The following is a 27,738-nucleotide window of genomic DNA, read 5'->3' on the forward strand; positions in this document are numbered from 1 at the left end:
ACGTGCAAACACCACACAGGCGGGGCCGGGATTTGAACCCGGCACCTCGTAACTGTGAGGCCGACGCTTTCCAATCTATTGGTTTTTTTCTGAGGTTTGAAATGGGGGAAAAAAATAAATCAATATGGAGGAATTAATACAATAAAAAATGAGGAAAACATTTCTAAATGATAATTAGTTAGCATTTTTTGTTGCTGTTGCCATTTTCTGATATTTATTCCTCTCAAATGTATTTGTAATAATGATGATATTACAACTTCATTTTTGGGGTGTAAATCACTTTATTGTGACCTTTCTTCTAAGAAACGGACAGCAGAAAGTCAAAACATCAAAGTATTATGTGAGAAATGTATTTTGTGCATTCCCACCATTGTTAGCAGCTTCTGTCGGAACGAAGGAACGAACGAACGTTGGCTGGATGTTCATATCTTGGCCCAGCGTAGATTCGACTCAAGTTTTCCCTAATCTTCCCCAGTTTGACGGGCTTCTCTGTATTTGTGTCTTCCGTTTCCGGACCGCTGAGCAAGTCTTACAAAATACCGTACGGCGTTGTGCAAATCTAGAATGTCTGACTTTTTCCGCCGGCTAGCAGGGTGAAAACCGACGGCTAACTTGTTTGGGGTCCATTTGGAAAGATGAATTAAAATAGTTACTGCAGATGTGAATTGGCCAAAAAAAAAAAAAAAGTCAGCGGGCCTCTTCAGGAGCCTTCCAATCCCTGCTCGGACAGAAGAACAAGAATGAAAGGAAGCGGCGGAAGCGACTTTTGATCATTTTGGGACCGGGTGGGCAGACACGCACTTTGTGCTTCCGTTCGGCAGCGTAGGGTCGCGATGGCGATGGCGATCGCGATGGTGATCGTGATGGCGATCGCGATCGTGCGTCTCTCTCTGCTGGTAGAAAGCCGAGATGATGCAGTTCCTCCTGGAAGGCACAAATGCGCACATCTGACCTCAACTTGACCTTCACCACAACATCCTTTACTCGACATAAATTCATTTTTCAGCGGCTGTACTTGAGTTTCTTGTTCAGATTTTTTGGGATAGGAATATTTTATATTGATATTAATATATTGAATAGGATCTGTAGTTATTTTCAAAATCTGCAGATGACTTAAACAAAGTGTGACTGCAGTCAAGATCTTGATTGATTGATTAATTGATTGGTTGAGTGATTGATTGACTGACTCACGGATTGGTTGGTTGGTTGATTGATTGATTGAGCAACTGATATATTGATTGATTGATTGAATGGTTGGTTGGTTGGTTGATTGATTGACTAACTGATTGATTGATCAACTGATTGAGTGATTTGTTGGTTGACTGACAGACTGACTGATTGATTGACTAACTGATTGACTGATTGGTCGACAGTTTGATTGATTGATTGATTGATTGATTTTTAAGATGGAAAAAAACAGACAGTGGCAACATGGAGGATTGATAACAGCGGGAAATATTCAGAGAAGCAAGATATTCCCCCCACGCGGCGACAAGATTTGTGACATACCTCATATTTTATTGTGCCGGCCTCTCGCGTTAAAAATCGCAATTGAAAAACAAAACGGAGTCAAGTGGATTTGTCCCGCTATGTGCTGGTTGAAACCCTCATTTGAAACTTTTAAAAACGGGTTCGGTTTTGCAAATTGGGTTTTCAAAATGCTGTTGTAGGGTTTCAAAACGGGGGGTAGGGTTTTAAAAAGGGCCAGGATTTCAAAGTAGGCTTTCAAAATGAGATGAAGTTTCAAGCAAGAGGTCGGGTCTTGAACGAGGGCGTCCTCGTGACCTCAGTGACGCTCACTTGCTGTGTATGCCGCCCCCTGGCGGCAATCCCGGGATGGCGGCGGAAGCGAGGACCGTCAGCACCGCCAGCAAATCGGGATCGTCCCCTCTGTCGAGCAGCTCCTGGTAAATCTCTACCAAAGAGCAAAGCAAAATACACGCAAGAGAGAGAGAGAGAGAGAGAGAGAGAGACGTACATTTAGTTCAAGAAAAAAGAAGTACATTTGCAATGTTATGTATAACAATACCAATTCTATTTTAGCTTTAAAAATAAACCGGCATTAAATTCACTTTTGGTTTAGCGTAATACAAATATTTGTCCGCAGATAAGCGGTACATGCCCCGTATCCTGCCAATTCTTTCTTTCTGACCCACGAGGTTCGCAACCGCTGCAGGACAGCGCCGACTACTGGCGAGGAGGACTTACTCCATCTGTCTCTCTGGCTCTTTTTTTCCCTTTCCTTCCTCGTTCCTCCAAAATAAGATGTCGCTACTCGCCCGTCTCTACGCACAACGCAATCAAATATTGCACTTCACGTGCGTTCGACCGTGCAGCTTCCGGTTCGCGGTTGACGTCATACCTGCGACTTTGGACTCCAGCAGATCCTCCAGCTCGGCCTCCTGGTGTAACGCCTCCGAGGACAGCTGGGGGGCGCCAGGGAAGCACAGCAAGATGATGCTGATGTTGTCCAGGCTGCCCTGAGCGACACACAGTGACGTCACCACTTCAACCAGCATCCTCTCGTCTTTTTCTTTTCGTTCCTTTTCTCTTTTCTTTTCTTTCGCACGCAGCCGCCGCAGCGACGCCAATTGGTGACATTTTTAGGTTATTGCGCATTCATAAAATGTTGCATAACGACGTGAGAGTCAGGCAGAGGGCAGTGCCAATGTTTGCGTGGGGTGGGGGGGGGGGGGGCACGACGGATCTCGATGGATTGCGTCCATTTTGGTTTTTGTGGCTTCATGATGGACTGCTGAGGGCGGCTTAGCAATGTCTTGACGTGAAAATTGCTTTGAAAATGCCAATCGCAATTTCCAGAAACGTATCAGCACAAAGTAGGACATTATTGTTATTATTATTTCCATTTTCCAAGCCGCTTATCCTCACGAGGGCAGCTAACCTTTTAGGCAAAAGGCGGACTCTACCCTGGACTTGTCGCCGGGCACAGGTCGACGTCATCCCTGAGCGGGTGATGGCGATCCCACGCCGCCCCCCACTAAAGTCAGGCGTGTGTACCAGTGACGATTATTATTAGTAGTATTTTAGTTGATTTCAGCAAAGACTATCGAGCCGCGGCGTTTTCCTTGGCAGATTGAGGCCAGCACTTTACGCTAGTGGTTAGCACGTCCGTGGTTCCGGATTCGGTTCTCAGCTCTGGCCCCCTTTCAAAAGCGGAGCCCGTTTCTTGTTGGAATGAGCAACAATACGCCCCAGATAGAATTGCAGCCATCTGGAGTGACCGAGCTGATGGCAAATCTAAATTGAATCCAAATCTCACCCCCCGGACGGACCCCCTCAACTCCATAAAATTTCGGACCGTATTTTGGACTCCGTTGCTCAGCTCAACGTCTCAGTTTGTCGTGGCCGGTTCAAAAGAATTGAAGTCGAGCGCAGCGTCCGGTTCTGACCTTGTAGAGGCAGAGGTCGATGACCTGCGAGCAGACCTCCCTCAGGTCGGCGCACACCAGCAGCCGGTTGCGGACAAAGGCGCACAGCTCCTCGTTGCCGATGGCGTCCCACACGCCGTCGCAGGCCAGCACCAGGAACTCGTCGGCCGGCGAGCGCTCCAGCGCGCGCACCTCCGGCTCGGGCGAGACCATCTGCTCGCCGGGCGACCTGTTCTCCGCGCCCTTGTAGCCGAAGTCGCCCAGAGCTCGGGAGACGGCCAAGGAGCCGTTGATCCGTTGCAGGGACACGGCTCCTCCGGCGCTCTCGATGCGCTCTTTCTCCAGAGGACTGTACGGTTTGTGGTCCTCGGTGGAGAAGCGGACCCGACCCGAGCGGCACAGCACGGCCCGGGAGTCCCCGCAGTTGGCGATGTAGATGTTGCGGGGCGAAAGGAGGGCGCCCACCACCGTGGTGCCGCCGCGCTCCCATCCTTCTCTGCGGGCCACGGCCAGGAGGTGTTTGTCTGTTTGCAGGAAGCCTTCTGTGAGGGCCCCCGTCACCCCGTCGGGGTCGTCCTCGGGCCCCAGTCCCCCTGTCGGCACGCACAACGAGACATTGAAGACGTATCAGCGGGACATTTTTGCTTCTCTTTCGAAACGAATCAGTCGCCTCGACACTTTCGCTGCGACCGTAGCGCGTGATGAATGCCATCTTTGGAAGGGAAAAAAAAAAAACGCTCGCGTCTCTGGCGCCACCCAGTGCCTATAATTTCATGCTCAAGAAACCACAACGCCCGAGGAAAAACAAACCATCAGAGACAGAAGGTGCAACCGATCATTTGTTGCACCTTGTTGTTGGTGACCTGTTCTTCAAGAAAATCGCTTTATTTATAAGTCACTAAATTTGACGTGACGGGCAGAGTAAGTCAGCGCTAGCGGCGTGCGAGGTCACTGTCGGGAATCTGGTAGATCGACACGGGCCAGCTGGTCTGAGAGTGTGGAAGTGTTTACTGACATCATTCAGAGCCAATCAAAACTGCTCTAAATGAAGCATCCAAGCATCCATTTCCTGAACCGCTTATCCTCACAAGGGTCGCGAAGACCTATCTGAGCCACCGGGAGGCGGGTACACCCTGAACCGTTGGCCAGACGACAGCCGCACTCACGATCACGCCGACGGGGCGATTTCGAGGACGTGCCCGCCCGGAGAGAAGCCACGCAGGCACAAGGAAAACACGTAAACTCCACCCACGCAGGGCTGGGATTTGAACGCCCGTACTCGGAACTGTGAAGCAGGAGTCATTGAAATAGTTACAACTCGAGCTAACTCGTAACCGCACGCGAGCCCACTTCCACTTCCTCAAAGCGATCCTGATCTAAAGAGCAACTTTCCTGCATCTTCACCTGAGGCCAGGACGTGGCCCAGGAGGTGGCGCGAGCAGTGGCGCGCCACCCCGCCGCCCGCGTGGCCGTCGAACACGGCGAAGAAGCTCCAGTCGGCCAGCCCCCCCCCCAGCTGAGGGACGCAGTTGTGGTAGTCCTCCATGTGGGCCCGCCAACCTTGCATGCTGCCCAGGGCGTAGCTGACACCCCAGCGGGCGCAGCCCTCCTCCAGCAGTTTGTCCAACACCGGCCGGTCCAAGTAGGGGCTGGGAAGGACCCCGTCCCCGTCCTCGTCCCCGTCGGCCGTTCCCGCCCGGCCCCCCCTGAAGAAAGAGCTGACCCTCTTCTCTGTCTCTTTGACCAGCTGGCGCACGAAGGCGGGCATTTCCACGCTAGCCTTTCTCGACGTCCTCATGGTTCCGATGTTGCGTTGGCGGCGGGCGACGGTTGGGAGGTGGGGGGTGGGGTGGACCCCTTCTCACTTCCTCCTCCTCCTCATCATCATCATCATCATCATCTCCTCCTCCGTCTGGAGACGTCCCAGAGCGCCGCTGCTCTCTCCTCCACGCGTCCTCGCTGGTCCCCCTTTTGCTGTGATTTCAGTTTTTCCTCATCTCCCCCCCACCCCCACCCCCCCCCTTCCTTCAAATGCTGCCTCGTTATGTCAGCCGCGTCCGCCCCGGGATTGGTCGGCTATTTCTGTGCGCCGATCCCCTCCCCGCCTCTTAAAGCCCCGAGCGGCTCGGCGTCGTTCGCCCCCCCCCCCCCCAAAAACGGATTATAGGATCACGTCGTGCCGGATTACGAGGACGGCAGCCATTTGGAGGACACGGTTCTTGAGTGACAGATGAGAGAACCAACCCAAAGACAGCGAAACAAAAAAAGAAAAAAAAAAAAAAGAAAAAGGCAGTCTCAGTGTGCACCGATCCTATTTCACAAAATGTTGCCTTTTTTTTTTTCATTAAAAATGAGGACTGTTTATATGAGGGGCCTCTCATCTTACATAATTGCAGCCTGCACCAGAGGGTGTCCAAACTATGGGCCGAGGGCCAGTTGCATCTCATCATTCATTTGTTTCGTGGCCCACAACAACATAATTATTAATTTCATATGTCCATCAGCGTTGTGGGAGTAATTTTGTTGTCTACTTCTCTAAACCTCCAAGGGATGCCTTTTCCCTTGCAAGGAATCGAGAGAAAAACTACGAGGACAACCATTTTCTGCACCGCTTATCCTCACGAAGGTCAAGGGAGTGCCAGAGCGCTACAGGCGGACTACACCCTGAACCGGTCGCCAGTCAGTCACGGGGCGCATATCGGCGACGGCACTGAGCAGAAATTGATCTGATCTGAAAGTTTTGGCGTGCGCATCAGTGGATTTACAAAAGAAAGCGTTTCGGATCCATTTACCAATGCGCAGTATTTATGTTAAGGGTCTCCCACGCCCCCCACTGGCATCGCCAGGGTCAGGCCCCTCGATCGGAGAAGGACTCAATGAATCCAAAATGAACTGCGTGCCTTTGAAAGCAAATAAAAAGGATGACAAATGCAGTCATGACATCGCTGTCGCGCTCGCGGCCAGCAGGGGGCGTATTTGCACGAGTACGTCAAGGAAGATGGACGCCGCTACCTTCTGCAGAGATGTTTTGGCTCGGCGACGGCATTTCGCCAGCGGGACAGTTGGCGTCTTTCGGCGAGATGAATTCAAGGTTCCGCCGAACGAACCTGAACACCAGGAGAGTCCTGCAACGTCTCATCTTGCCTGTGAAAGGAGAATTTATGATTATTCTTTTAATTCCAGATCAAACACAGCTCTAGATCTATGCAGGAGAGCGTCTGAAAACCGAGGACACGCTGAGGTCTCAAGTTGCCAATTGGACCCGAAGTGGGGCCACCCAATCCGGGATAAAATTAGGATTTTGCTGACACAGCAGGCGAGCGGCCCAAAACGGCCTGCGAGGAGGGCGAGCGCAATGGCCGGAGAACGTAAGCAAAACTTTCTTTTGGGGGTTCACACGAGTTTAATTGTCGGCTGCGAGAACGTGCGACGAGTCGGGAAATGGACCAAAACTTTCGTTTTGGTTGTGCTTTTTTTTTTTTTTTTTTTTTTTTAATCCCTTTCCGGATGACGCTCGTTCGGAGCACGCAAACTTCCTGCCTGTCTCGTTGGTTGGGAATGAATGTTAACAATATGCGCTCATAGGTTGCATTTTCATCCGATTGGAAGATTTTCCTCTCGCCTCTCTTCTGTTTCTCAGACATTAAAACCCCGGTGGCGTTTTTCTTTAATTGTGAAAGGCGAACGCGCGCGCGCGCGTGCGTGCGTGTGTGTTGCCCTGGCAGTGACGGACCTGGTCTACTGGAGGAGCACGAGCAGGACCGGCGCGGTGTTGACGGGTTCGGTGCTGTGCTTGGCCAGCCTGTTCCAGCTGAGCGTCGTGACGGTGCTGTCGCACGTGTGTTTGGGCGTCATGTGCGTCACTTTGCCGCTGCGGCTCTACTACAAGCTGCTGGAGGCGCTGCGCCGCAACCCCGGCGGCCTGCACCCCTTCCGGTGAGTCCCCCCCCCCCCTCCCGCAAAGATCCGCTCTGGATTTTTTGGGGGGGGATTCCAGATGCACTCACGCTTTGGACCGCGGGTGTCAAAGACTGGGCCGGGGGGCAGGTCTCACACCCTCCACGATCTTAAGCGGCCACCTGCATCCACTTCCGTGATTGCTGCGAAAATCTGAACCAACGGTCATAACAACTGCAACAAGTTTTTTGATACCGTACTACATCATCTTCAATCCGTTTGGAATACAGCTCCGTAACGGACCACACGGTAGAACGGTCCATTTGTGTCAGTCAACACAAATACCTCAAATTCATTTGAAGGGATCCAAGTCGAAAGTTCTTTTCCTTCTTGATTGGGTCCCGGAACCACGTAAATGAAAACACAACACAATGAACATTCACAATCTTGTCAAGGAAAACATAGCTGGAAGGTGATCACGGACGCGGCGGCAGTTGTGGATGAAGCGCCCGCTCTTTGCTCTTTGCAACGCAGGCACTTCCTGGACTCCGACGGCTCTCTGACGGACGAGGAGACGGCGACCCTGGTGGAGGAGTCGGTGCTGCTGCTGGCGTTCGCCGTAGCCGAGTTCAAACGGCTTCTCTTCGTCCGCGACGTGTTGGACTCGCTCAAGGTCAGAAATGCCGGAAAAAGGAAATTGCGCCCTCGCGTGCCGTCCTCTGATTGGCTGTCAACTCGCCGCCGTCACCAGTTTGTTCTGCTGCTGTACCTGCTGACGTACGTGGGCGAGCTCACCTCTGGCCCGACTCTCGCCATAACCGGTGAGTTGCGACGGGGGCCGACCCGACCGGACCGGGACGCGCGGCGGCCTAGTGGTACCTTTTGCCGCGATGTCTGTCTCGCAGTTCCGCGGTGCGGAATCTCAGCCGTGGCGTTTGCATGCCCGTTTGCGGGCGCGCGCCTGCTCCGGCTCGGCTGTTCTAGTGGGCTTTCCCTGCCATTTCTGTCGGCGAGAGTCCAAGAGTTTCGAGGTTGTTCAAAGGTATCGGTCGGATACCTTCATTACATGCGTATAAAAATAAAAATTGGTGATTTGGTTCTCGGGTGTTCAAATGGACCGCACTGCTTACCGCGCGTTTCCCGTCTCATCAGTTGATGTTAACGTGAATATTTTTTTGTGTTGCAGCTGTCATTGCTCTTTTTTCTTTTCCTCTGCTCTACAAAAAACAGCAGGTAAAAATGTACAAATGATGGACGTTATGGGGGGGAAAAAAAATCCACACTGGCCACAATATTAGGTACACCCTCCGTCGCCACAGCCGAGCGCAAATTTCGAGAGAGGCGGCGTACCCCCAGGCCCGCCGCCGTTCACGCGAACCGAGTCCGGCGAATATTCAAATATTTCCTCTTTGATATGACCAAGGCGACATTTTGAAAAGGAGACGGTGAAGGTGTACCTAATATTGTGACAACGGGCCCAAGCCATTTCAGGGGGATTTTGCCGCTTGCAATATTTAACCGTTGAATTGATGAAATAATAGATTGTGAACTAAGTTTTTGGGTGGCTACAACAAAGATATGAATTACAGGCAGAGCATTGCTTTTATGAAGTTTTTTTTTGTTGTTGTTGTTGCCAATTTTCACATTTTTGGAACACTTTTTTTTAAAAAATCTTATTGTCCTTTGACGTTTTTTTTTAAAAAGGGACAAATATCTGGTGGATTTTGTCACCTTTGAAAATAGCCAAAATTGAGTTAGCGGCGCGACTAATCAGTCGGGTCCTAACCCTTTGTACCCCCCCCCCCCCCTGCCAGGTAAGGATAAGGAGGATGCTCAGAGCTTGCAGAAGCGTTGAGAAGAAAATCAAAAGCTGGTGAGTAAGATTATTATTATGAACATCAGACAGGCAACGCGTGGGTTGATGCCGCGACGTCCCGTTTCAGGAGTCTCGGGTTATGCGACGCAGTCAGGTCGGCCCGCGTCCAAGCCGCCGCCGCCCCCAAGGGTGCCCCAAATGCGCCAGCCTCCAAACACAAAGTGAAGGCAAAGTAAGTCGGCGGCGGCGGACGCTTGTGCCGCATCCTCCGCCGTGACGTTGCCTTGGAGGGCGCCATCTACTGGATGCCGACAGCGCAAAACAAAGCCGCCACTCTTTAGGCAGTGGGGGGAGGGCATTACTTCACACGTCCACTAGGGGGCGCTGTTTTGTTTTTCCTGTCAACAGCTCCTCCTGTTGACATGCAAAATGAAGGCTAGTGACCCCCCCTCCCCCCCATTCCAGACATCATGAGAATAAAACTCACAATCATATCTTACATAATGAGTTGTTCATTTTTGCCTACCTTTTAATCATTTAAAATGTGTCTATTTCTAAAAATAAAAAAAGAGCTCACCAACCATCCTGTCAGTCAATTCAGTTTGTCAAAGTCAACTCGCGATATGAATTATTATTATTTGTGATTGTTTCCACATGCGCCACTTTTTCTAGCATAGAGGCATTGTTGTCATTTCAGTCCAGAAATACAGACGAACACAACACAGGTTCCGAGTACTTCCGTAACCAAAAAAAAAAAAAAAAATCAAAAGTTGTCTTGCAAGGCTTCCGAGAAATATCAGTTTTGTACAAAACATGGCATCCGGCTGAAAGTAACAAATTGTTACGTTGCGCTGAAGCAAACAAGTCAACAAAGCACAAAAGTCAATAAGGGAAAAAACAGATTGTCTTTTGTCCATTTCTGCATTGAACATTATGTTACATTTTTTCCTAAATTGTACATGATCAGCTCTAAAATGACTGAGCAACTTTTTGGTGGGTTCTCTAAAGTTGAAGTGTCACATTTCCTACTTTACTGAACGCAGCATTAGGAAAACTCGACCGGACGGCAAAACGAAATATTTCGGATCGAGTCAACTTGTTGTCACGATTCTTCTTAAAATCTCAACCTCGACACGTCGGTGGCGATTTTGTGACATGGAAGTTCACTTCCGCTAGATGGGACAAAGTTCCGGCCAATGAATTTGTGGAGAAAACTACAGAATGAGCATAATTTCAGTCGTCGGGTTGGATGCCAAAAGTTTAAACGCAAACTTATATGGAAAAAAATGAATCACTTGAAAATGTTTTCCAAATTAAAATAAATGTTATTTTTACTTCCCCCTCAAAGAAATAGTGAAAAAGCTTTGGAAATCATTCATCTGTCATTTTTTTCTATATATATAGAAAAAAATGCGTCTTTTGAGCAGAGGTGTGTAATTTCTTATATCCACTGTGGATTCGGTTTGCCAGTCTATGAAATTTTGGTCACAGCGGGGAAACGCAGCGCAAACAGCTGCGAACGGCTCTCGAAAATGGTTTGCAGTTGCCGAATGAAGCCACAAGATGGTAGCGAAGCACCACGGCTATCTAAATGAAGCTCCTCAACACACATCATTTCTTTGCACGATGATGTTAGCAGACAGCCCAAGAACAATCATGGGATTGCGAATTTGCGAATCCCAAAGCGCAAACATGCAGATGTCCTTCTCTCGCTATATTCCAGAAAGACGTCGAGTGTCATTGTCACAGTCGTCCAGAAAAAGACAAAGATTAAACAGCCAAACTCCAGACGTATTCTTTTCAAATGCTCGATGACGGCGACGCTTTCCCCTCCGACGTTTCCTCGAGTGAACAATTTTGCGGCGAGGCCGGCCGCGCGTCACACGTAGTGTTCGCGACGGTTGATGTAGACCCGCTCCGTCCTGCTCTGGTGACAAACCCACTCCAGGCGGGACCGCCGCGCGGGACTTCGGGTCCCCGACGGCACCGGCGCCGCCCCCGCCCCGGGGGGTCGGCGACTCTGGCCCGCGTCGTACCTGCGCTCGGCCCCGCGGCTCTGCGTGCGAACATCCCACGGACATGTAGTACGTGCCGGCGCCAACGTCGCGGCGAAGACGGTTACCTGAGACGGGAAGGCCGCCTGGGACGAGAGGTCACCCGAAGGCGCGGCGGGGGCCGGGGGCTTGTGTGTCGGGGGGAGGTCGATCCTACGCAGGGTGAAAGAAATGAGCACATCGAGCAAATGTCAATGACGAGATCTTTCCCTGCTGGCAGTTGCAAAAATGGGGGGGGGGGGGGGGGGTCAGTGGCCCCCTCACGCTGTCATCTCATCATCATGACTAAATTTCAATTCAAAGTTAAAGCAGCAGCAATAATTGAGCAATTGATAATGACATTTGCTCTTTGAAGTGTTCAAAAGGAGTTGTTGACACAGTGCAAGAGAAGCCGCTGACGGGCGTCAGAGGAATCTTTCTTTTTCTTTTTCGCTTTGACTTACACTTTGTCCGAAAAGGCGGCGGCGGCGGGCGGGGCCCCGCGGGACGCCGTCAGGACCGCCACCACGACGGCGATGAGGAAGAGAGCGAGGACGGCGCCGATCGCCGCCCCGGCCACGGCCGCCGAGTTTGACCTCTCGGCCTCGGAAGGTTCTGGGAGGAGAAAAAGACCACAGCGCCGGCCTTCAGAACCGACGAAGGCAACTCGACATTCAAATTGCGCAACAAAGCCCGAATTTGTGGCCGGTGGCAAAAGCGCTTCTTCGTACGCCGGGCCTGGGTTTTATTCCCCATTTGAAGACACCGCAACAGTTTGAAAATCAGAAATGCCCTTAAATACACGTCTACTCAAATAATTGAAGGTGACTGCAGAAAAGAGTTACATCAAAAACAATCTATTCTATGCATGAAATAGCTGTAAATGTTGAAAAAAAAAAAAAAAAAAAAAACCTTGGGCCTGTAATTCTTTGGCAGAGCACGAGTGGGCTTTCCTTGCAGCACGCTGACAACAACAAGCTTCACACGAGTAGCCGTTGGGGCGATTTTCAGCAGATTTTTGGGATGTTAGGGAGGATAGCGCAGTGCACACGCAAGAAAAAAAGCCACGCAAACCCTACGCAGGATGGGATTTGAACCCCGGCTATAATTTATATCTTTAACGTTGGGGACAAAAAAAAAAAAAATTATATTGCTTTTGAAATGAACATGCTGATGAATTGGTTAGCATTATTTTGTCCTGTCAAATATCTCCCAGCCTAAAAAAAAAAAACACAACGGGGGTGAAGCGAGCACATTTGGACAGCTTGTTTTCTTGCAAATCGTCAGGGCTTAAACCATGTCGTAATGTCTGCTAAATTTGCTTTGTTTGACCATATGCTTGCAAACGCCCCCCCCCCCTCGAAGGGATAAAGCCGATTAAGATGCGATGGTGCCACCGGGCGAGCAGGACGGCGTCAACAACTGGCAGCGTGACGCGCAACCGGAGGACGAAAGGTGGCGCGAGGAAAAGTACACGGGCAAAGGTCAATTACGGTTGATTCGGCTTTGGTGGGGGGGGGATCAATAACGCCCCGCAATGAATCTCAAATAGAACTTTGGAGCGTTGTCGTCGTCGCCCCCCCCGCGACCTTCATCCCGTCCTCAAGCATACCAACAGCGGCAGCCGCCACTTCCCGGTTCAAGAGGTCGCGCTGCCATTCCATCGCATCAATCAAGCGGAGGTCGTCGCTCATTGTCGCGAAGACGGAAATAAGATCAGCATCATTTGTTGGGATTATTTGCAACTTGCCGTCATCGGCGCCAGCTCACCCACCACATCTGCGAGGAAAATGCAACACTCCCGTGAAACAAAACAGGACAGCGCATAGAATACAAAATACATCCGGAAGAATTTGGCGGGCGAGGGCAACCACAATGGATTATGATTTGGCATTTAGAAACTGCCGCAGCACATCTGAGAATTTTTTTTTTTTTTTATTATTGAAGTGTGAAAATGGGTTGAATTTGAAGGCCTCGCAAAGGCATTCAGAGAAAGAGAAAAATTTGTCATCTCATCTGCAGAGTTGACGGGAACGCGGAAGGTGAACGCCAGACGAGATGCGAGGCCGAAGGGGGTGATGACGGAGTGCCCGCCCCTCGCCCCGACCTCAACAGCAGGGTCAAGGGTCACACTGCAGCCCTGAGATGCTACATTGGGTTCGGTTAAGTGTCTCCGATTTTACTTGATCTTGCAATGTTGCTTGCCCATCTCAGAGACGGCGACCTTTGCAGGGCAAAGGTCATCTGAGATTTCACAGGGAGGCCGAAGGCGGTCAAGGTCAAACACGCGTGGTGAACACCGTCACACAGCGGGGGCGAACAGGACATTCCCGGCGTCGTGCACCCCTCCTCTCCCGATTTGGTGGCCAGGTAGCGCAGCGGCTTGTTGCCATGGGGACCATCAATGGGATGGCGAGCGGGACGCGGGGCCCAGACAAACGCTCCGTGTTTAATTTTACCGGCTGCTAGACAGTAAGGGAGAAACCAGGGAGAGGGGACCTCGCAAAAGGGAGGGGGGCACGGGGGGACTTTTTGTGCTGAATCCAAATGGGGATAAACTGACATCATATTTCAGTTCACGGCAATAAATGTAATCCCGGATAACGCAGAGAAACGGCACGCCGACGAAGACGACGCGAGGAAGCATTACATCATCGGCGGCGTCCCAGATGTGAGCTGGAGGGGGGGCGTCTCATGCAGCATTCGGGAGCCAGCGATGATGTCATTTATTCGAGCACAAAGAGCTGAACACCAGACGAAAGGACTCACTTGTGCTAAGGTGCTTTATTGAAATGGGCCAAAAAACATGACAACTGACATAAATAAATGTGCATCTTGCACTGACATTCCCTTTGAATATTGTACATGTGTGTGTGTGTGTGTGTGTGTGTAAACAGCCACACACACACACACAAATAGAAAAAAAAAAAAAAGTGCTCATCATTGTAAACTACTCACAGTTTTACTGTTGACAACCAGAGACGACAAAAGTTGGCAATACTGTCAAGTATACGGTGAGTATATATGGCACCGAGTACGGTAATGTCACAAAACATGAACGGGAAAACTACAAACATCTTCTAAGGCACTAGTTGGTTCGGCGCCTCGCTCGAGCAAACGCGATGAATCCAACACAAAAATCGATAAGCGGGCTTTCCGCCTTGATGCGTAGGAGCAAACGCCACCGGGGGGTGGGGGGCAGGCTGTTTCCTGTTACCTGCGCGGGCACCCAAGCGGCGGGGGCCGCAAAGCGACTTTGGCCTGCCGGCCAGCCGTGAAAACGTCCCGTGGAGCTCATTCTAATGGCCGTGGCGTGGCGGCCCCGGACACAAACGTCGCCTGAGGAAAAAAAAATGTCCACGGGTGGGGGGGACGCTTGGCTGCGGGGCCCTCAAAAGATGGCACTTTGGACTTCACAACAACAGAGCCCTACTGGACAAAATGGCCGTGAAGTCTCGAAGGTAGTTGTTAACACGAGGAGCGCACGACCAAATACGCAAATAGGCCGGCCATTTGCTAGCGGCCGACGGCACAAGTTACGCCCAAACTAATAATAATAATAATAATCATAATAAGCTCACGATTTCAACTAACGCCCACCGGACGACGACTACTGGAAAGCGGCGGCCCGTTTCCGTCTTAAGCTACAGAAGCCTGCGACACGCCCAGATATGCTACGATTTCATTGGCTGCTACTTACGCGCACGTCGTTTTATTTCTACACACCAGAAAATACTATGAAGGGACAAAAGGAGACTCTTTACAAACTACTGTGCAACAGGAGGATTGAAGATATCCTCCATCCCGTCTCCTAAAAATATGACATCACTGATAGGATTTGGACCCCCCCCCCAAAAAAAAAGTAAAAAAAAAAAATCAGAACACCAAAACAAAACGATCGTTCAAGGTCGCGCGTGCATCAAAAAAAAAAAAAAAAAAAAGACGACGAAAGCTGAGCAAAGCCAACTTGGAATGACCCCGTTGGCATACACAACTAAGATTTCTATGCTTACTAAACTGCCATAAATGAATCCGTGAACATGACTGTGAATTGATAGCGGCCGTGGAACAATACCGTGCTCGGGTCTGCGACGGCGGCCACGTCGGCGCCAAACCCAAGAGGGTGAACTCGGGCCGCACGTTTACGTTTAGACTGGCGGCTTGTCTACTTAACGTTCAGTCACCAGAGAAGGAAAAATCAAATTCCTTGAAACTTAAATTTGTTCGTGCAACAATTCATGTGCAACCGATGTGCACGAAGTCATGAAGAATTTCCTTTTTTAGTGTAATATGAAAATGAAGTCCCAGAGAATATTTGTCATTAGACCCAAAGGGAAGAAACTAATGTTGAGACACGGGAGAGGGGAGAGGGCATCGTCTCGGGTTCCGGTCCGCACTGTAATCTCAGCGTAGCGTATTCAGAGGTCAAAGGTCTTAAGCGACTCTGTATGTGCAAATGAGAGAGCAAGGCCACCGGGGCTTCCTCACCAGACGACGTCGGCCACCGGACATAAATTGGCGGCCGCGACGAGGCTCGTTCGCGTCACCGGCGCGTCTCAAGTGTTTTCCAGGGTGCAAAGAAGTTTAGAAAAGCGCGGACCGGGACGGCGGTGGCGCCGCTCAAACGTACCACTCCCTGCGAGAGATGACCGAGCCGTCTCGGTGCGAGACGTAGTCGCCCTCCGGGCCGCTATCGTAGCGCTCGTCGGGCACGCCGTTGCTCGTAGCTTTGGGGCACGCGTGCGCGTATCGGGGACTCCCGGGCTCCCGCCGCGGGCTACAATCGTCCGTCCGTCCCGTCCGGGGACTCTGCCGCTCGCAGCGGTGACCGCCCTCCCTCATGGCCCGCGTGTAGCCGTTAGACGGGTACTCGTCTCCGTCGTCGCGACGCTCCAGCTCGGCGCCGCCCCAATCCTCTCGGTCTTGGTCCTGAGGGCGACGGAAGCCGGCGGCGCGGGGCCGGTGCCGCTTGCCGGGGGATTTCTGGAGCTGGGTTTCTGGGCCCGGGCAGCGTTTGGCGCAGCAGTCCCCGCGGAAGCTCCGGCGTTTGCGGAGGTACCACGCGCCGGCCAGGCACAGCAGCAGCAGCAGGAAGGAGGCCCCGCCCACAGCCCCGCCCACCACGGTACCCAGGTTACTCTCGGGGAGCGCTTGGAGGGTGGGCGAGCCCAGATGAACGCGCACTTTATCGTCCACAAGGGTGGAGGAGGATGACGAGGAGGAGGAAGAAGAGGAGGAGGAGGAGGAGGAGGAGGAGGGGACGGGAGCAGTAATGGTGGAAGGATCTAATGGGAGTGGGGGGGGGGGGGGGGGCAGAAGAGAAAGAGAAAGCACAAAGTCAGCAGCGATTCCCAACCACCAGCGTGGCCGAAGTTTGGCCAATTTGGGTTTACGCCGCCTAAAGTCAAAGGCAGCACAAAGAAATTCTCGTCCGCTCCATCGGGGTGGGGACCCACCGGTTTTTGAAAAGCAGATTCCGATAAGTCATCGCCCGACCGACCGACACTTTAAAAAAAAAAAAAAATAGAATGAATCCATTCATTTCAGTGATTTCCGAACTCTACAACAGAGAAACAAAAAACTGGAGGACTTTTAGCCAATGAAAATGCCTCATTTTTAATGGGTCGGGTCCTCCAAGTTTCATCAAACAGGACCAGATTTCAAGCAATCCGTTTGGAAGAAAACTTGCCAAGAGATCGTGACTTCAGTATGCGGTAAACAATTTTTTGGTTTTGTGTTACGAAGCGAGATTTCCTCACTGAAGTGGTCCAATAAAAAGGTTGGGAAAACGTTAACAACGTCGACTACTACGACTGCTCCTGCATGCACGAAACTGCAGTCAACATCCTCAACGCGTCATTGCCAACGGCTGTCGAGCCAGGTGTCATTGAATTTTTCCCTTGCATCTTTTTCTGCGTGACGTGCACAAACTCACGGCAGGCAACGAGGCACTCGAAATCGACCTAATTCAAACTTATCTGGTGACTCCCTTTTTTTATCATTTCACTTTTCCTGATTTGCGTGAGTTTCATTTTAGCCGCTAATAGGGAAGGTGCGGCAGGTTTCCACAGGCCCGCGTTGCCCCGCCGACGGGATGGCGTCGCACGACCGATCGTCTCGGCCAACGGTAAAGACAACAATCGACCGCTGAGCCTGCACAACTGTGAGCTACTTCGAGCTCATTCTTGGCACGTTTTCCACAGCCATCGCCAAACATGGAAGATACATTGAGGAAAACGTCTTTGAATTCACTTTACAGGGCCTAAGCTTGGACATGACGCTGTAGTTCCATACATGCAGTCGCGTACGCCAAGGTTAGAAAAAGCAGCACCGCTAGGCAAAAGTTTGCTTGTGGTGTTAGAAGAGCAGAGGTGAAGATTACGTGGGAGAACTTTGATCACGTAGGACAACCATTGGACACATTTTAAGGGAGCAGGTGGCTCGTAGTACATGAAAAAAAAAAAAAAAAAATGGGATTTGACGCACGAGTCATGCCAGGGATCTTTGCTTCTAAGTCTCAGAACAACATTGATAACCGAGGACGTCGCAATGTGCTCCTCGCCGGACATTCGGCGCGCTCCAGTCGTCGAGTTGCACCCTTTACATGATTGGTCGCCAATTTCAGTTATTGTCAAACACGCAGAAAACTCGTTTGCGCGCCGCGATAACTGCAGCCCAAGGACGATGAGGAACGCCACTTCCTTCATTTTGACCGTCTTCCCGCCACAGAGTCGGCGGAGGTAAGACAGACAACTTGGGACATATTTACATTTTTTGCCGAACACAGAAAGATGAAAAACCGAAGGGGGGGCGGAAGTCGTGCCAGACAAGATTGGCGACACGCGTTAGCGTCCAGTTGGTGAAAAAAAAGCACAAAGTTTAGACACTTTTGCGGAGATCAATGGAACACAAATGTGGTCAATAAATGCGTGTGACACAGACAAAAAAAAAAAAAAAAGAAGTGAAGTCCTGCGCAGGCCACTCAGAAGAAAATGGAATACGGTACGCATGATGAATAATAAATAAGAGTTGAGGAGAACTGCTTCATGTTTCATGAAAGGGAGACATCATCCCGGCCAGGATGAATACCTTTGCATCTTCCTGCGTGGCACACAATTCCATTTCCAGGACGCGCCAAGACGGTGCCGTCCAAACATCTGCCATCGTAATGCTTACAAATCAGCACGCAATTACGGCTCAAGTCCCATACGCGCCGGTGAAGGTGACCAACGCCCCGAGAGTCGCATTTCGGAGGGCAAAACGGCGGCCGGGCGCGCTGCGCTCACCTTGGATGAGGATGCGAAGGTCCCGACTGCGGAGGTCGACGTCGTTGGCGACCTCGCACCTGTAAACGCCGGAGTCGTTCTTCTGCAGAGGACGCAGGAAAAGCAGCGTGCCGTTCAGGATTTCCACCCCCTCCGGCATCTCGCCGTCCAGCCTGGAACGCAGCGACAACGGCGACGTCGGGATCAAATCGTCGCAAGTCCGGAAGGGACGCTGCACTTCGAATAGTTGCCGAGTAAAACCAGGAGCGAGGCACAACGTCGCCGGGGATCCGGACGCTGACTCCAATCCCTCACAAGATGGAGAGCAGCTTTGACATGTGCTGCACTTCAAAACAAAACGCATCCTTCCATCCCCCAATAGACTCAAGAGTCATTTGGGGCTCGATTCCTGACGACTTCTTTGAATTTCAGGCAGATTTTGGCCCACCGACGTGGAAGTCAAAACCAAACACGTTTACTCCTTAAACGAGGACGTAACCGTCACCTCAATTGAAAGTCTGGAGGTTCCATACATTTGAGTAGGCTTGTTTTGTTACAATCCATCACTGTGAGGCTTAATTGCGGAAGGAAAATGACAGAAATTAAATTCATCTCCCGGAGTTTTGTCCACTCATGGTATTGATTGCGTCGCTCGCCTCTCAAAGAGATGTAACGTGGACATTTGACTTTGTCAACTTAAACACTATTTGCATGGGAGTGGTTTCGTGTTCCGCCGTGTTTGAACACACACACAAGCAAGATGGCGCTCTCTCACCCCACCCAACCCGGAGGATGTATGGATTCCACCTGACAGCGATATCTAAAATATGCCACATGACAGTGTAGTACATTGCTTTGTCCACTTGAGCTACACAGCGAATTTGGCCTCCAGTTCTATCGACGTCACACCAAGACATGGCGGCGTCTTCCCCGTTGTTCTGAAATCATTGTGAGCTGTGAAGTGTAGGGCAGGTTGCTTGTTAAGGAGTCTATTCACATTTCGCGTTACCTTTGAAAAGACATTTTGGAGAATCTCTCCCCAGTCGGTGTAGATGGGGGGAAAATATACACACCTGCTCCATCTGAAGCGATGAGCTGGCGGGTTCGCGTTGGCTTTGCACGTCATTTGAACGTTGCCCCTGCCGACGTACCAGTTTCCGTCGTACCCCGCCACAGAGATGTCAGGGGCGACTGCGGTAAAGACGACAAAAAAAAAAAAAAAAAAAAAAACAAAACGATTGTGGGCAAACTAAAGCTAGATAAATAATAAATAATAAAACCGTCGCTGAAATTGTTTTCTTGACTTAATTTAACAGCATACACGTCGCATGGCTGCGCTGTCATTTTCTTTTTCTTGCATGCAGGTCTAAAAAAAATATGAAACGGCTTCATTTCAGGGGAGAACAGATGCACGTACAGCGCACGTTAAGCCGGTAGGGGACCCTGAAGTCGTCGAGCAGCGCCGGGTGGCGGACCACGCACGTCAGCGAGTGGCGCCGGACGTGCCGGGTGGGCTGCCAAAGGTAGCGCACTTGCGTGGTGGTGGTCCCGTTGACGTCGTCGAAAAGCTGCACCTCCGACTGGCCGAAAAGGTCGGACTCCCACGACACCTCGGCGGGGGGGCGGGCGCGCTCGGCGATGCAGGTGGCCACCGCCGTCTCGTTGCCGCCGTCGATCAGCGCCGCGGAGCCGGCGGACACGTACACCTTCGGCTCCACTTGGGGTTCGTAAAAAGGTGGGGGAAAGTAACACCGGGAAGGGAAGGGAAAGGGAAAGGGAAAGGGAAAGGAAGGGAATGAAAAGGCGGCGCCGTCAAGCGGGTGAAATGAAAAACATTCCCAACCAACCCCCGATCGAAGACAAACTGCCCTTTTTGGACGCACGCGCTTACCGAGCACGCTGACGGTCGTGGAGGCCTGCGTGTTTCCGAGCGGGAACGTGGCCACCTTGCAGGTGTACAGGCCCATGTCGGCGAAGCCCACGTTCTCCAGCACGATGGTGGCGTCGCGGGGGGAGGGCGAGCGGAAATACAGCCGATGGATGAACTCCGGGGGGATGGAGATGCCGTAGCTCGGGTTGTAAACGGCCACAGTGACCGGGCCGCCGGGCAGGCGTCGCTCCCACGAGCTCTGCGTCAGCGTGAGGTCGGTGGCCACGTCCACCCGGCACTCTAACGTCAGGTTCTTCCCCAGCACGGCGCTCACGCTGGGGGGCACCACCACCTGACTGGCCAACAGCCCTAAAAAAAAAAAAATGTAATGAATGACCAAAAACGCAGACCATTAAACACACACAACCAGAGGACATTTCCAACAGGGAAGCCTTGGGTGGCGGTGGGTGGGGAGATCTGACTGGCACTGAACACAACACAAGGCGGGAAACTTAACATTAACAGGAAGAAACTGGGAAATTCCTAAACAAACAGTTGGTCTTAAGAGGCAGCTAAAAAAAAAAATACATTTTAGCAAAAACCGGAGGAGAACAGTTCAGCGCTACTCGGCTTACGACCAATTTAAAACTCTTTCAGTCGTGAGCCGTCACTTGCTCGAGTAGTTACGAGCCAAAAACTGAGGAATGATACTATACTAATACTTTCCATAGAAAGTTTATCATGGGGGAAATTTGCAATTTCGAAATTTCCCCGGAAAAACCTCCAGAGATGTTCTGCCCAAATTCAACAGAGCCAGAAAAGCCAAAATGGGAAAATTGACAGACAGCGAATTTGGCCAACAGGTTTGTGTTTGAATGCAAACATGTTTGCTTGATTTTGAAAAATAAACCCCCCCCCCCCCCCCCCAACTCCCACTTCATTTTCAAAGACTGAAACAGCTGAAAATTGTCTCAAACAATAATCCGGCGGCCCGGGTTGCTAAATGTTTTTGACACCCAAAGACTAAGAGACCCGATAGAGGTCACAGCGGAACTTTGTTCAAACTACAGTCAGGAATATTTATGGTGGTGCGTCGAATGTTTGACAGCGCCAGGTGACATTTGCGGCGATAAGACGGGATTCAAAGCACCGGCGCGTCACGGCAGGCGTCAAACATTCCAACAAATAAAACGCGGATGACAGTGAGAGCGTTCAGCTGATCAATCAGTAGAATGCGAAGCTTTCCTCCGCACGGACAAAGCGCATCGGCAAAAAGAGAAAAGGAGAGATCCAGGGAAAGCGGCGGAGGAGGCGACGACGGTACACGCGGATATGAAGATGACATCAACGCCCAGACGCGCGGGGGGGGGGGGGGAGCACCGAGAGGAGTGCCATCATCAAGGCTCTGCTTAACAGAAAACAGATGAATGACGTCCCGCCTTCGCGGAGCAACATTTCAAAATGTGGGCCAGAGCCTCGCGCTCAGTCACTAATTGCCAGCTCGAAACACATCAAGACTCATCAAAAGCTGCCACGTCGCTCGGCAACCGGCCTCAACACAATACGCAATTGTTGTTTTGCTAAAATGGGCTCCCGCTCCGGCCAAACTCCCTCTCCAAAGACCGCTGGAGCGCTTTGTCTACGTGAAGCAGCTTTCAAACATTCCCCCCCCCCCCCCCCCACAGCAACTGATTGATTTTCTTCGGCATAACAGCTTTGGGCCGACCGAACAACCATTGGCCTTCGCGGCGTATCGGCGCATCCTCCGAGGAGCGCGCAGCCCGCTCTGAACACGGCGCGAACGGGGTCCGGCAATCTCGCTTCACTCACCGGCGCCAATTGGTCACCTCAAACAAGGCATTCGCGATTTCACGCACGCAAAACCAAAACCCAAATCGGAAGTACGTCACGACAGATGGGCGGGGCTTCACTCGGAAGACCGCAGCCGTGGTCGCAGAGAGAGGATGACATTATCACTTGAAGCCCTGGGAGGCAAATGGAATCAGTGGCCAACCGTCTGAGAAAACAAAGAAAGATCGCAAAAGAAATATGAAAGTCTGTCCCACAGCAAAGTCGGACGCCACTAAACGCATCCAACAATGCTTGAAACTTGGGAATTTGTCACTTTTAAGGGCCCAAGCCAAAGAACCGTGACGCCACGTCTGCTGCTCGCGTTCGACTCGCTCGCTCGCTCGCTTTTCAAGGCCAATTGCGACAGTTGAGCGTGGTTGTCCACATTTCGCAATAAACATAATTTGTAGCATTTGGGGGGGGAAAAAAACAGCATTGGAAAAGACAATTTGGAATGCAATCACCTCGATTCGGTCTGAAAAGCAAAGAAACTGTCAAACGAGGACAAACGTTAAGCGTTAACGAATCGATTCAGAATCACCTTCACTTGCAGCCCAAAGCATCTAAGAATCTGTAGCCTCGCCGTCGCCGAACGTCAGAGGCTCGACTGTTGGGTATTTACGAGATTCGCACTGGAAATGTCACATGGTCACGCAAAGGATTAGTGGCTGCTTTCAATGTCGAGCAATTTCAAAAGAAAGGAACTCCGAATTCGGTTCATTAATGAGGGCATCGCTTTGCCACTTTAGCAGCTTTTCCACTTGCATGTGCACAATAACCTTAACGTTTGCGAACGTGTGCTCAAATCCCAAAACTGGACTCTCACTTCTCTGCTATCGAACAAGCTCAAAAGCTATTTTTTCCACTTCCACTTTCAGTCCAAGCGCAATAAGAACGCAAACAACAGAACGTTACAAGCAAAAGGGAGCAGCGTTTCTCCACTTCTGAATATGTAATGACAGAGGTATAGCGCCTGTGTTCAATTTTTTATTAGTGACATGACAAGCTTACATAAGCGTGGCCTGGTTTTTCTCTGGCTGAGAATAAAAAGTGACGAGAATAAGGGCAAAGTCTTTTTGATCATATATGCAGCCTAGCTTGACATAACGGGAAGCACGTACGTCTCGTGCTTCCGGGGGACTCGCGTTGTCGGTGTGAAAATCAAACGCAACGCGTGTCTCAGCAAAGAAAATCCAGAGTCTAGATATCCCGGCATCAAGGACACGTGCCCCCCCCCCGGGGCGGTTGTCACGTTGGACAATAATGCCTTCACATGCAGCACTCCCAGAGACTGGTGACAAAGCACGCCAGTTCCAGCGCCTTTCCGAGGAGTCCCTGGATCGGCAGCAGAGACTTGAACTGACTTTCTTCCACGGATGGTCTGATGTCAATCACACTTGAGGTGGGGTCGTGTGATTGACATCTTCCGGTGTTCGTCCATCATCCGTGTGCAAGTGGCAGCGAGTATGTACGGGAAATATGTCCGTCTTGGCACAGGGTCTCGCTAAAAGCGGGCAACTGGAGGAAGCAGAAGAGGGCGGAGCACAGCTCAATCCTCCTCCGGAGTCTCGACGTACTCAATGGGGGAAAAAAAAACAAAAACAAAAAAAAAAACGAGGCCTTGGCGGAGGTCGCCCGGCTTTAAAAGCGGCGCAAGTAGCCATCAATCGAAAAAGTCAACCAATTAACGAGTGCTGAACTCAAAAGAGTAGCCGAGGGCACACTTCAAGCTATTCAAGAGTACGACCGCATTTTCCTTCACGTCTGACCTTTGAGAATGACGCGGCGCTGGTGCTGTGCAAGATTTCTGTCGTGGGGGTGAGCCATCATTTTCCCCCAAAAGCGTCACTGGTTTTAAATCAATTTGAAAAAAAAAAAAAAAAACAAGTAGCACACAACGGGCAACTGCCGCTTGGTTAAGATATTACACAAGCAATAGAAATGTGTTCAACAAAACAATCCGCCGACAATAAGGCAGGCAACAGGTTTAGTTTCAAATTGCACGCCGAGTGCTGAAACATTATGATATTGATCATCGCCCAGTTGATCGTCAAAAATTTGCTTACTTGCGCAAAACCCATTGTCGATTATTCACCAATGGATTTTGCGCAACCGTCTTTGAAGCAAGACACACTCCACGCCGTAACGCCATCAAAACTGAAGAAATACTGCAGACAAACCTTTGGCTGACGCGCAACTCTCAGGTGATCTGGAAAATTTACTCTATGTTGTTTGTATTGGGCCCACTTGCACTTGAAAAAAAAAAAAAAAAAAAAAACATTTTCACCGGGAAGGCATTTAGCAATTCAGGGCCACTGTTAGCTCACAGCTGAGCTAAAGAACAAACGAGGTCTCCCGTTTCACATAACTGACTCCAAATTAGCAGCACTTGGTAAAAAAAAACTTGTGACTCGTTGCAGTGCCCCGCGACCCAACTCGGGACCACGTTAAGTCCGGCAGTCTCGCTAAAACCTTTGACCAGCGGCAACAAATGGCGTCCTCATTTCAGTTACTGTGACTCGTTGTGCCATATCAAAAGACCAACATCAATATTAACGGCAAGAAAAGTGAACAAATACACACGAGGGGGCAAGGAGGGGGGGGGGGGGGCCAACAACAAAGCGACGATTTGTGGGAAATCGGTGGATCAATCCCCAGAATAAAACCCCAGAGAGCATTCGTCTTCCATGCACGAGAGGTTACCAAACTGGTTAACCCCCCAAAGCAAAGCGGAAGAGCTAAAAAAAAAATAATAATCACAAAGATGAGCGCAAACGTTTGGCGATGAGCTACGCTTGACGTGGTTATTGCAAACAATGCGAGCATCCACCCCTCGCCCAAAACTTTTTACATGAATCTCACAACACAGCAACAAACAAAACGTATATTTAGAGCTGTGCCCTCAGCTTTCGTGACCTTTGACCTCGCTTGTAACGCACAAGTCATCGTTCCTCGTGAAGGTGACAGCAAACGCCATTCAGCTGTTCCAGGCCCACATTGTGCTTCTTCTCGTGCGTGGGGCTTCGTGCCCCGAGGGGGTTGGGGGGGGGGGGGGAGAAAACACGCACACACACACGCACGCACGCACACACACACGCACACAACTGACACCGTATACTACAGAATTCATTGTTTTTCGTAGAGGATCAGGAATATATGGCTGCGGGTTTATCACGGTCTGCATATGTTAGTTTGTGTTCAAACAGCACTGCATCGATGCTATTTGTTACCCCATCTGTGGCACTTTATGTTGTGTTAGCATGAAGCTAGCAGAGATTCAAAGTGAAGGGGTGTGTCTTTTAGTTTGATGTTTAATGAGACAGCAAAGCGGGGGTGGGGTGGGGGGTATACGTCTGCCAAAATTCTCCCCGTTGTGTTCGCTGCCAACATTGAGAACTCGTTATCTCCATTTATATGATGGATAAACAGGTTCATTGTAGCCTCTGCCGTGTCGTGCTCGGGCATTTCATTGTCCGCCTGTCAGCGGGCATCGCTGCCGCACACGGAGATGAACAAACGTCATTTAGTTGTCACAACTAACAGAACTTTCAGAGCAACGAGGTGAAATTGTTATCATCTCGCATTTGGGCATCGCAGCAAGGTATTCATTCTTTATGTCGCCATCCATCTTTCGATTATGAGTCCATTGGACGGCAAAAATAAATAAATAAATAAATGAAGGACGCGGCTTCAGCAGTTGCGGTTGTCGTCTTGACGTGGACTAGAGAACGTGGTGGAAAGACGCAACTTGGGACCAAAACTGTCCAGCCGTGAACATGGCTGCCATTGGACGGGCAGTGCGCCTCGTTGCATGTGTTGCGCGTCTTCCTCGGCGTTCCTCAGGAGGGCAAACCAGCAAGGAAGCAAGGAAGCAAGAAGCCCTTAGCGGCTAAAGTCAACTTGCGGCCAAGTTTTCTGGGTGCTCTTCATTTGCACCTGCTGGAAGTCGCAATTGCAAGGCAAACCCTGACTTTGAAGCCACGAGGGAAGAAGCTAGCGAGCGCGCGCGCCCCACGCACTTGTCTCGGTCCCCAAACTTCTCTTGGAAGACTTTGTCGGTCGCCCACCCCCACAAAAACAAACAAACAAACAAAAAAATCATCCAGTCTGCCTCACCTGAGATGTGACACCAGAGGTGCAAGAAGGCGACCTTGCCGCGGCGAGTCGCCCAAAAGAAGCCCGGCATCGTGCGTGGATTCGGCCGCTTCGCCCCGCGTCGTCGTGCCCGCCGCCGCCGCTGCCGCTGCCGCTGCTGCTGCTTCACCCTCCTCGCAGTCGGCGACGACTCGGCGACCCGCTCGCGGACTGAACCATGTGAGCCGCACGCGGCGGGGGCGGCGCGAGTTCACCTGCCGGCGCGCTGCATCGCCTTCCGCGGGGACTCGGCGGAATCGCCCCCCCCCGCCGCCGGAGCCAACCATCTCCAGCCGCATTACGTCATCGCTTTTTCCCCAAACCCGACGGCCGCGGACGAATCCGCTCGAGCCGCCGCCGCCCGCTCTTACGCGCGTGGGAGAGAAATGGGCCACGGGGGGGGGGGGAATATCCCCCTCCTCGGTCTGCTTTCATAAATACAATTGTGGACATCAAAGTTGTGTTCCAAATGGGACTTGATTTCAGAGAAGTAGAAGTTTCGTCTACAGAAGGGCGGAGAGGCTGTCTCTCTTTTTTTTTTTTTTTTTTTTTTTTTTGGGGGGGGGGGGGGACACAGGAGCTATTTTTCACGCCACGGCGACGATCTCACTTTTCCACGTGCTCCCATTTTTCACTCCCGTCGAGGCTCGTTGCAAGAGAAGCACAGGAGCAATTCAAACCCTCCAAAGCCAAAAGTTGCATTCATTCATTTCTGTCCCTCGTGCCTTTCATCCCTTTTTCTCTTCATATTTCTGTTTTGTCTGAGAAATGATGAGAGACAGGTATGGCAGAGATGGCGTGGGGGTTGGGGTGCAGTCAGTCAGACAGGCAGGCCCCCCCCCAATCCATCCATCCTGCCAACCGGGTCGGCCCACGGAGACCCATTTGGGAGAGCCCCCTCGAGTCGGAATTGCGGCGCGCCGTTCGTCATCGCCGGCTCGTTATGCAATCGGACATTTCTGGCAAGATGCAAATAAGAAGCGAAGAACTTTTGCCGCCGGAAGGAATGCAAGAATGAGCGCTGGCTCCATTTCAAAGTGAAAAGTTATCAAGTTTAAAAGCGCAAACGTGTCGCAGCTGGCGAGTTCAGGACTCAGATGTTGCCCCTTTCGGCCTTGTTCGTCAACCAAGCAAGAGCCGCGGAATTCTTGGCTCACCAACAAGGAGCGAGAGCGTTACGTCAAACTCAAATGTCGTCGTACATTTCGGCAGCCTTCGCGCTCATGGCAACAAGCTTGAGCTGGGTGCGCCCCCCCCCCCCCCACCAGGAACTTCTGCCTGACTGGAATGCTTTTCAGGCCTCCGAGTGCTCTTTGTCGCGGGTCTTGAGCGAGCTCCAGACTTGGGGCACCGTCGAGAAGCCTCCGACGAGTCTTTTCATTCCAATTGTCGCCGCTCAGAAATCCAGGTACTCGTCCGTCGAAAGAGGGTGCGTGGGGGGCACTTTTTAAGACTTGATGGGGCGTCACGTTCAAACATTTAA

The 27,738-nt window shown here is 51.1% G+C and overlaps 3 protein-coding genes across 6 annotated transcripts; 1 reads left to right on the top strand and 2 right to left on the bottom strand.

Moving 5' to 3' along the window:
- Positions 1 to 272: 272 nt before the first annotated feature.
- ppm1nb (protein phosphatase, Mg2+/Mn2+ dependent, 1Nb (putative)) lies at positions 273 to 7,262 on the bottom strand. Of its 3 annotated transcripts, none has more exons than XM_061802964.1 (7): positions 7,123 to 7,262; positions 6,402 to 6,533; positions 3,411 to 3,982; positions 2,363 to 2,480; positions 1,801 to 1,915; positions 802 to 924; positions 273 to 718 (listed from the first exon to the last, which is right to left on the bottom strand). In XM_061802964.1, exons 2-7 carry the CDS (start codon positions 6,526 to 6,528, stop codon positions 688 to 690), a joined length of 1,086 nt encoding a protein of 361 aa, XP_061658948.1. In that variant the 5' UTR covers positions 6,529 to 6,533; positions 7,123 to 7,262; the 3' UTR covers positions 273 to 687. The 3 variants fall into 3 exon arrangements, with proteins under 3 accessions (XP_061658948.1, XP_061658950.1, XP_061658947.1); XM_061802966.1 differs by lacking the exon at positions 7,123 to 7,262 and adding an exon at positions 6,616 to 6,753; XM_061802963.1 differs by lacking the exons at positions 6,402 to 6,533; positions 7,123 to 7,262 and adding an exon at positions 4,794 to 5,187.
- rtn2b (reticulon 2b) lies at positions 6,622 to 9,575 on the top strand. Its single transcript, XM_061802967.1, has 7 exons — positions 6,622 to 6,757; positions 7,115 to 7,325; positions 7,821 to 7,959; positions 8,038 to 8,107; positions 8,473 to 8,519; positions 9,101 to 9,159; positions 9,230 to 9,575. The coding sequence occupies exons 1-7, from the start codon at positions 6,745 to 6,747 to the stop codon at positions 9,336 to 9,338; spliced, it is 648 nt and encodes a 215-aa protein (XP_061658951.1). The 5' UTR covers positions 6,622 to 6,744; the 3' UTR covers positions 9,339 to 9,575.
- A 523-nt stretch (positions 9,576 to 10,098) lies between these two features.
- On the bottom strand, positions 10,099 to 26,655 carry nectin3b (nectin cell adhesion molecule 3b). 2 transcript variants are annotated; one of them, XM_061802954.1, is made up of 8 exons: positions 26,238 to 26,655; positions 20,292 to 20,639; positions 19,818 to 20,117; positions 19,474 to 19,591; positions 18,422 to 18,573; positions 11,600 to 11,750; positions 11,225 to 11,309; positions 10,099 to 11,158 (listed from the first exon to the last, which is right to left on the bottom strand). In XM_061802954.1, the coding sequence occupies exons 1-8, from the start codon at positions 26,305 to 26,307 to the stop codon at positions 10,982 to 10,984; spliced, it is 1,401 nt and encodes a 466-aa protein (XP_061658938.1). In that variant the 5' UTR covers positions 26,308 to 26,655; the 3' UTR covers positions 10,099 to 10,981. The 2 variants fall into 2 exon arrangements, with proteins under 2 accessions (XP_061658938.1, XP_061658937.1); XM_061802953.1 differs by lacking the exons at positions 10,099 to 11,158; positions 11,225 to 11,309; positions 11,600 to 11,750 and adding an exon at positions 13,901 to 16,420 and having other exon boundaries at positions 26,238 to 26,652.
- Between the last annotated feature and the right edge of the window lie 1,083 nt (positions 26,656 to 27,738).

The sequence above is a fragment of the Syngnathoides biaculeatus genome, chromosome 18 (assembly GCF_019802595.1).
Source record: "Syngnathoides biaculeatus isolate LvHL_M chromosome 18, ASM1980259v1, whole genome shotgun sequence".
Lineage (NCBI taxonomy): Eukaryota > Metazoa > Chordata > Actinopteri > Syngnathiformes > Syngnathidae > Syngnathoides > Syngnathoides biaculeatus.

What these genes read in the sequence shown, in the direction of transcription:
- ppm1nb (XM_061802963.1), bottom strand. Translation starts at nt 5,187, where the DNA reads ATGAGGACGTCGAGAAAGGCTAGCGTGGAAATGCCCGCCTTCGTGCGC. An exon ending in TCGACCTCTGCCTCTACAAG is followed by an intron (nt 2,481 to 3,410) that starts GTCAGAACCGGA and finishes TGTGTCGCTCAG; the next exon opens with GGCAGCCTGGACAACATCAG. An exon ending in GGGGGCGGCATACACAGCAA is followed by an intron (nt 925 to 1,800) that starts GTGAGCGTCACT and finishes TGTGCCTTCCAG; the next exon opens with GAGGAACTGCATCATCTCGG.
- rtn2b (XM_061802967.1), top strand. An exon ending in CCCGACTCTCGCCATAACCG is followed by an intron (nt 8,108 to 8,472) that starts GTGAGTTGCGAC and finishes TTTGTGTTGCAG; the next exon opens with CTGTCATTGCTCTTTTTTCT. An exon ending in TGCTCTACAAAAAACAGCAG is followed by an intron (nt 8,520 to 9,100) that starts GTAAAAATGTAC and finishes CCCCCCTGCCAG; the next exon opens with GTAAGGATAAGGAGGATGCT.
- nectin3b (XM_061802953.1), bottom strand. Translation starts at nt 26,307, where the DNA reads ATGCCGGGCTTCTTTTGGGCGACTCGCCGCGGCAAGGTCGCCTTCTTG. An exon ending in CACGACCGTCAGCGTGCTCG is followed by an intron (nt 20,118 to 20,291) that starts GTAAGCGCGTGC and finishes ACGAACCCCAAG; the next exon opens with TGGAGCCGAAGGTGTACGTG. An exon ending in CATCGCTTCAGATGGAGCAG is followed by an intron (nt 18,574 to 19,473) that starts GTGTGTATATTT and finishes GCTGCGTTCCAG; the next exon opens with GCTGGACGGCGAGATGCCGG.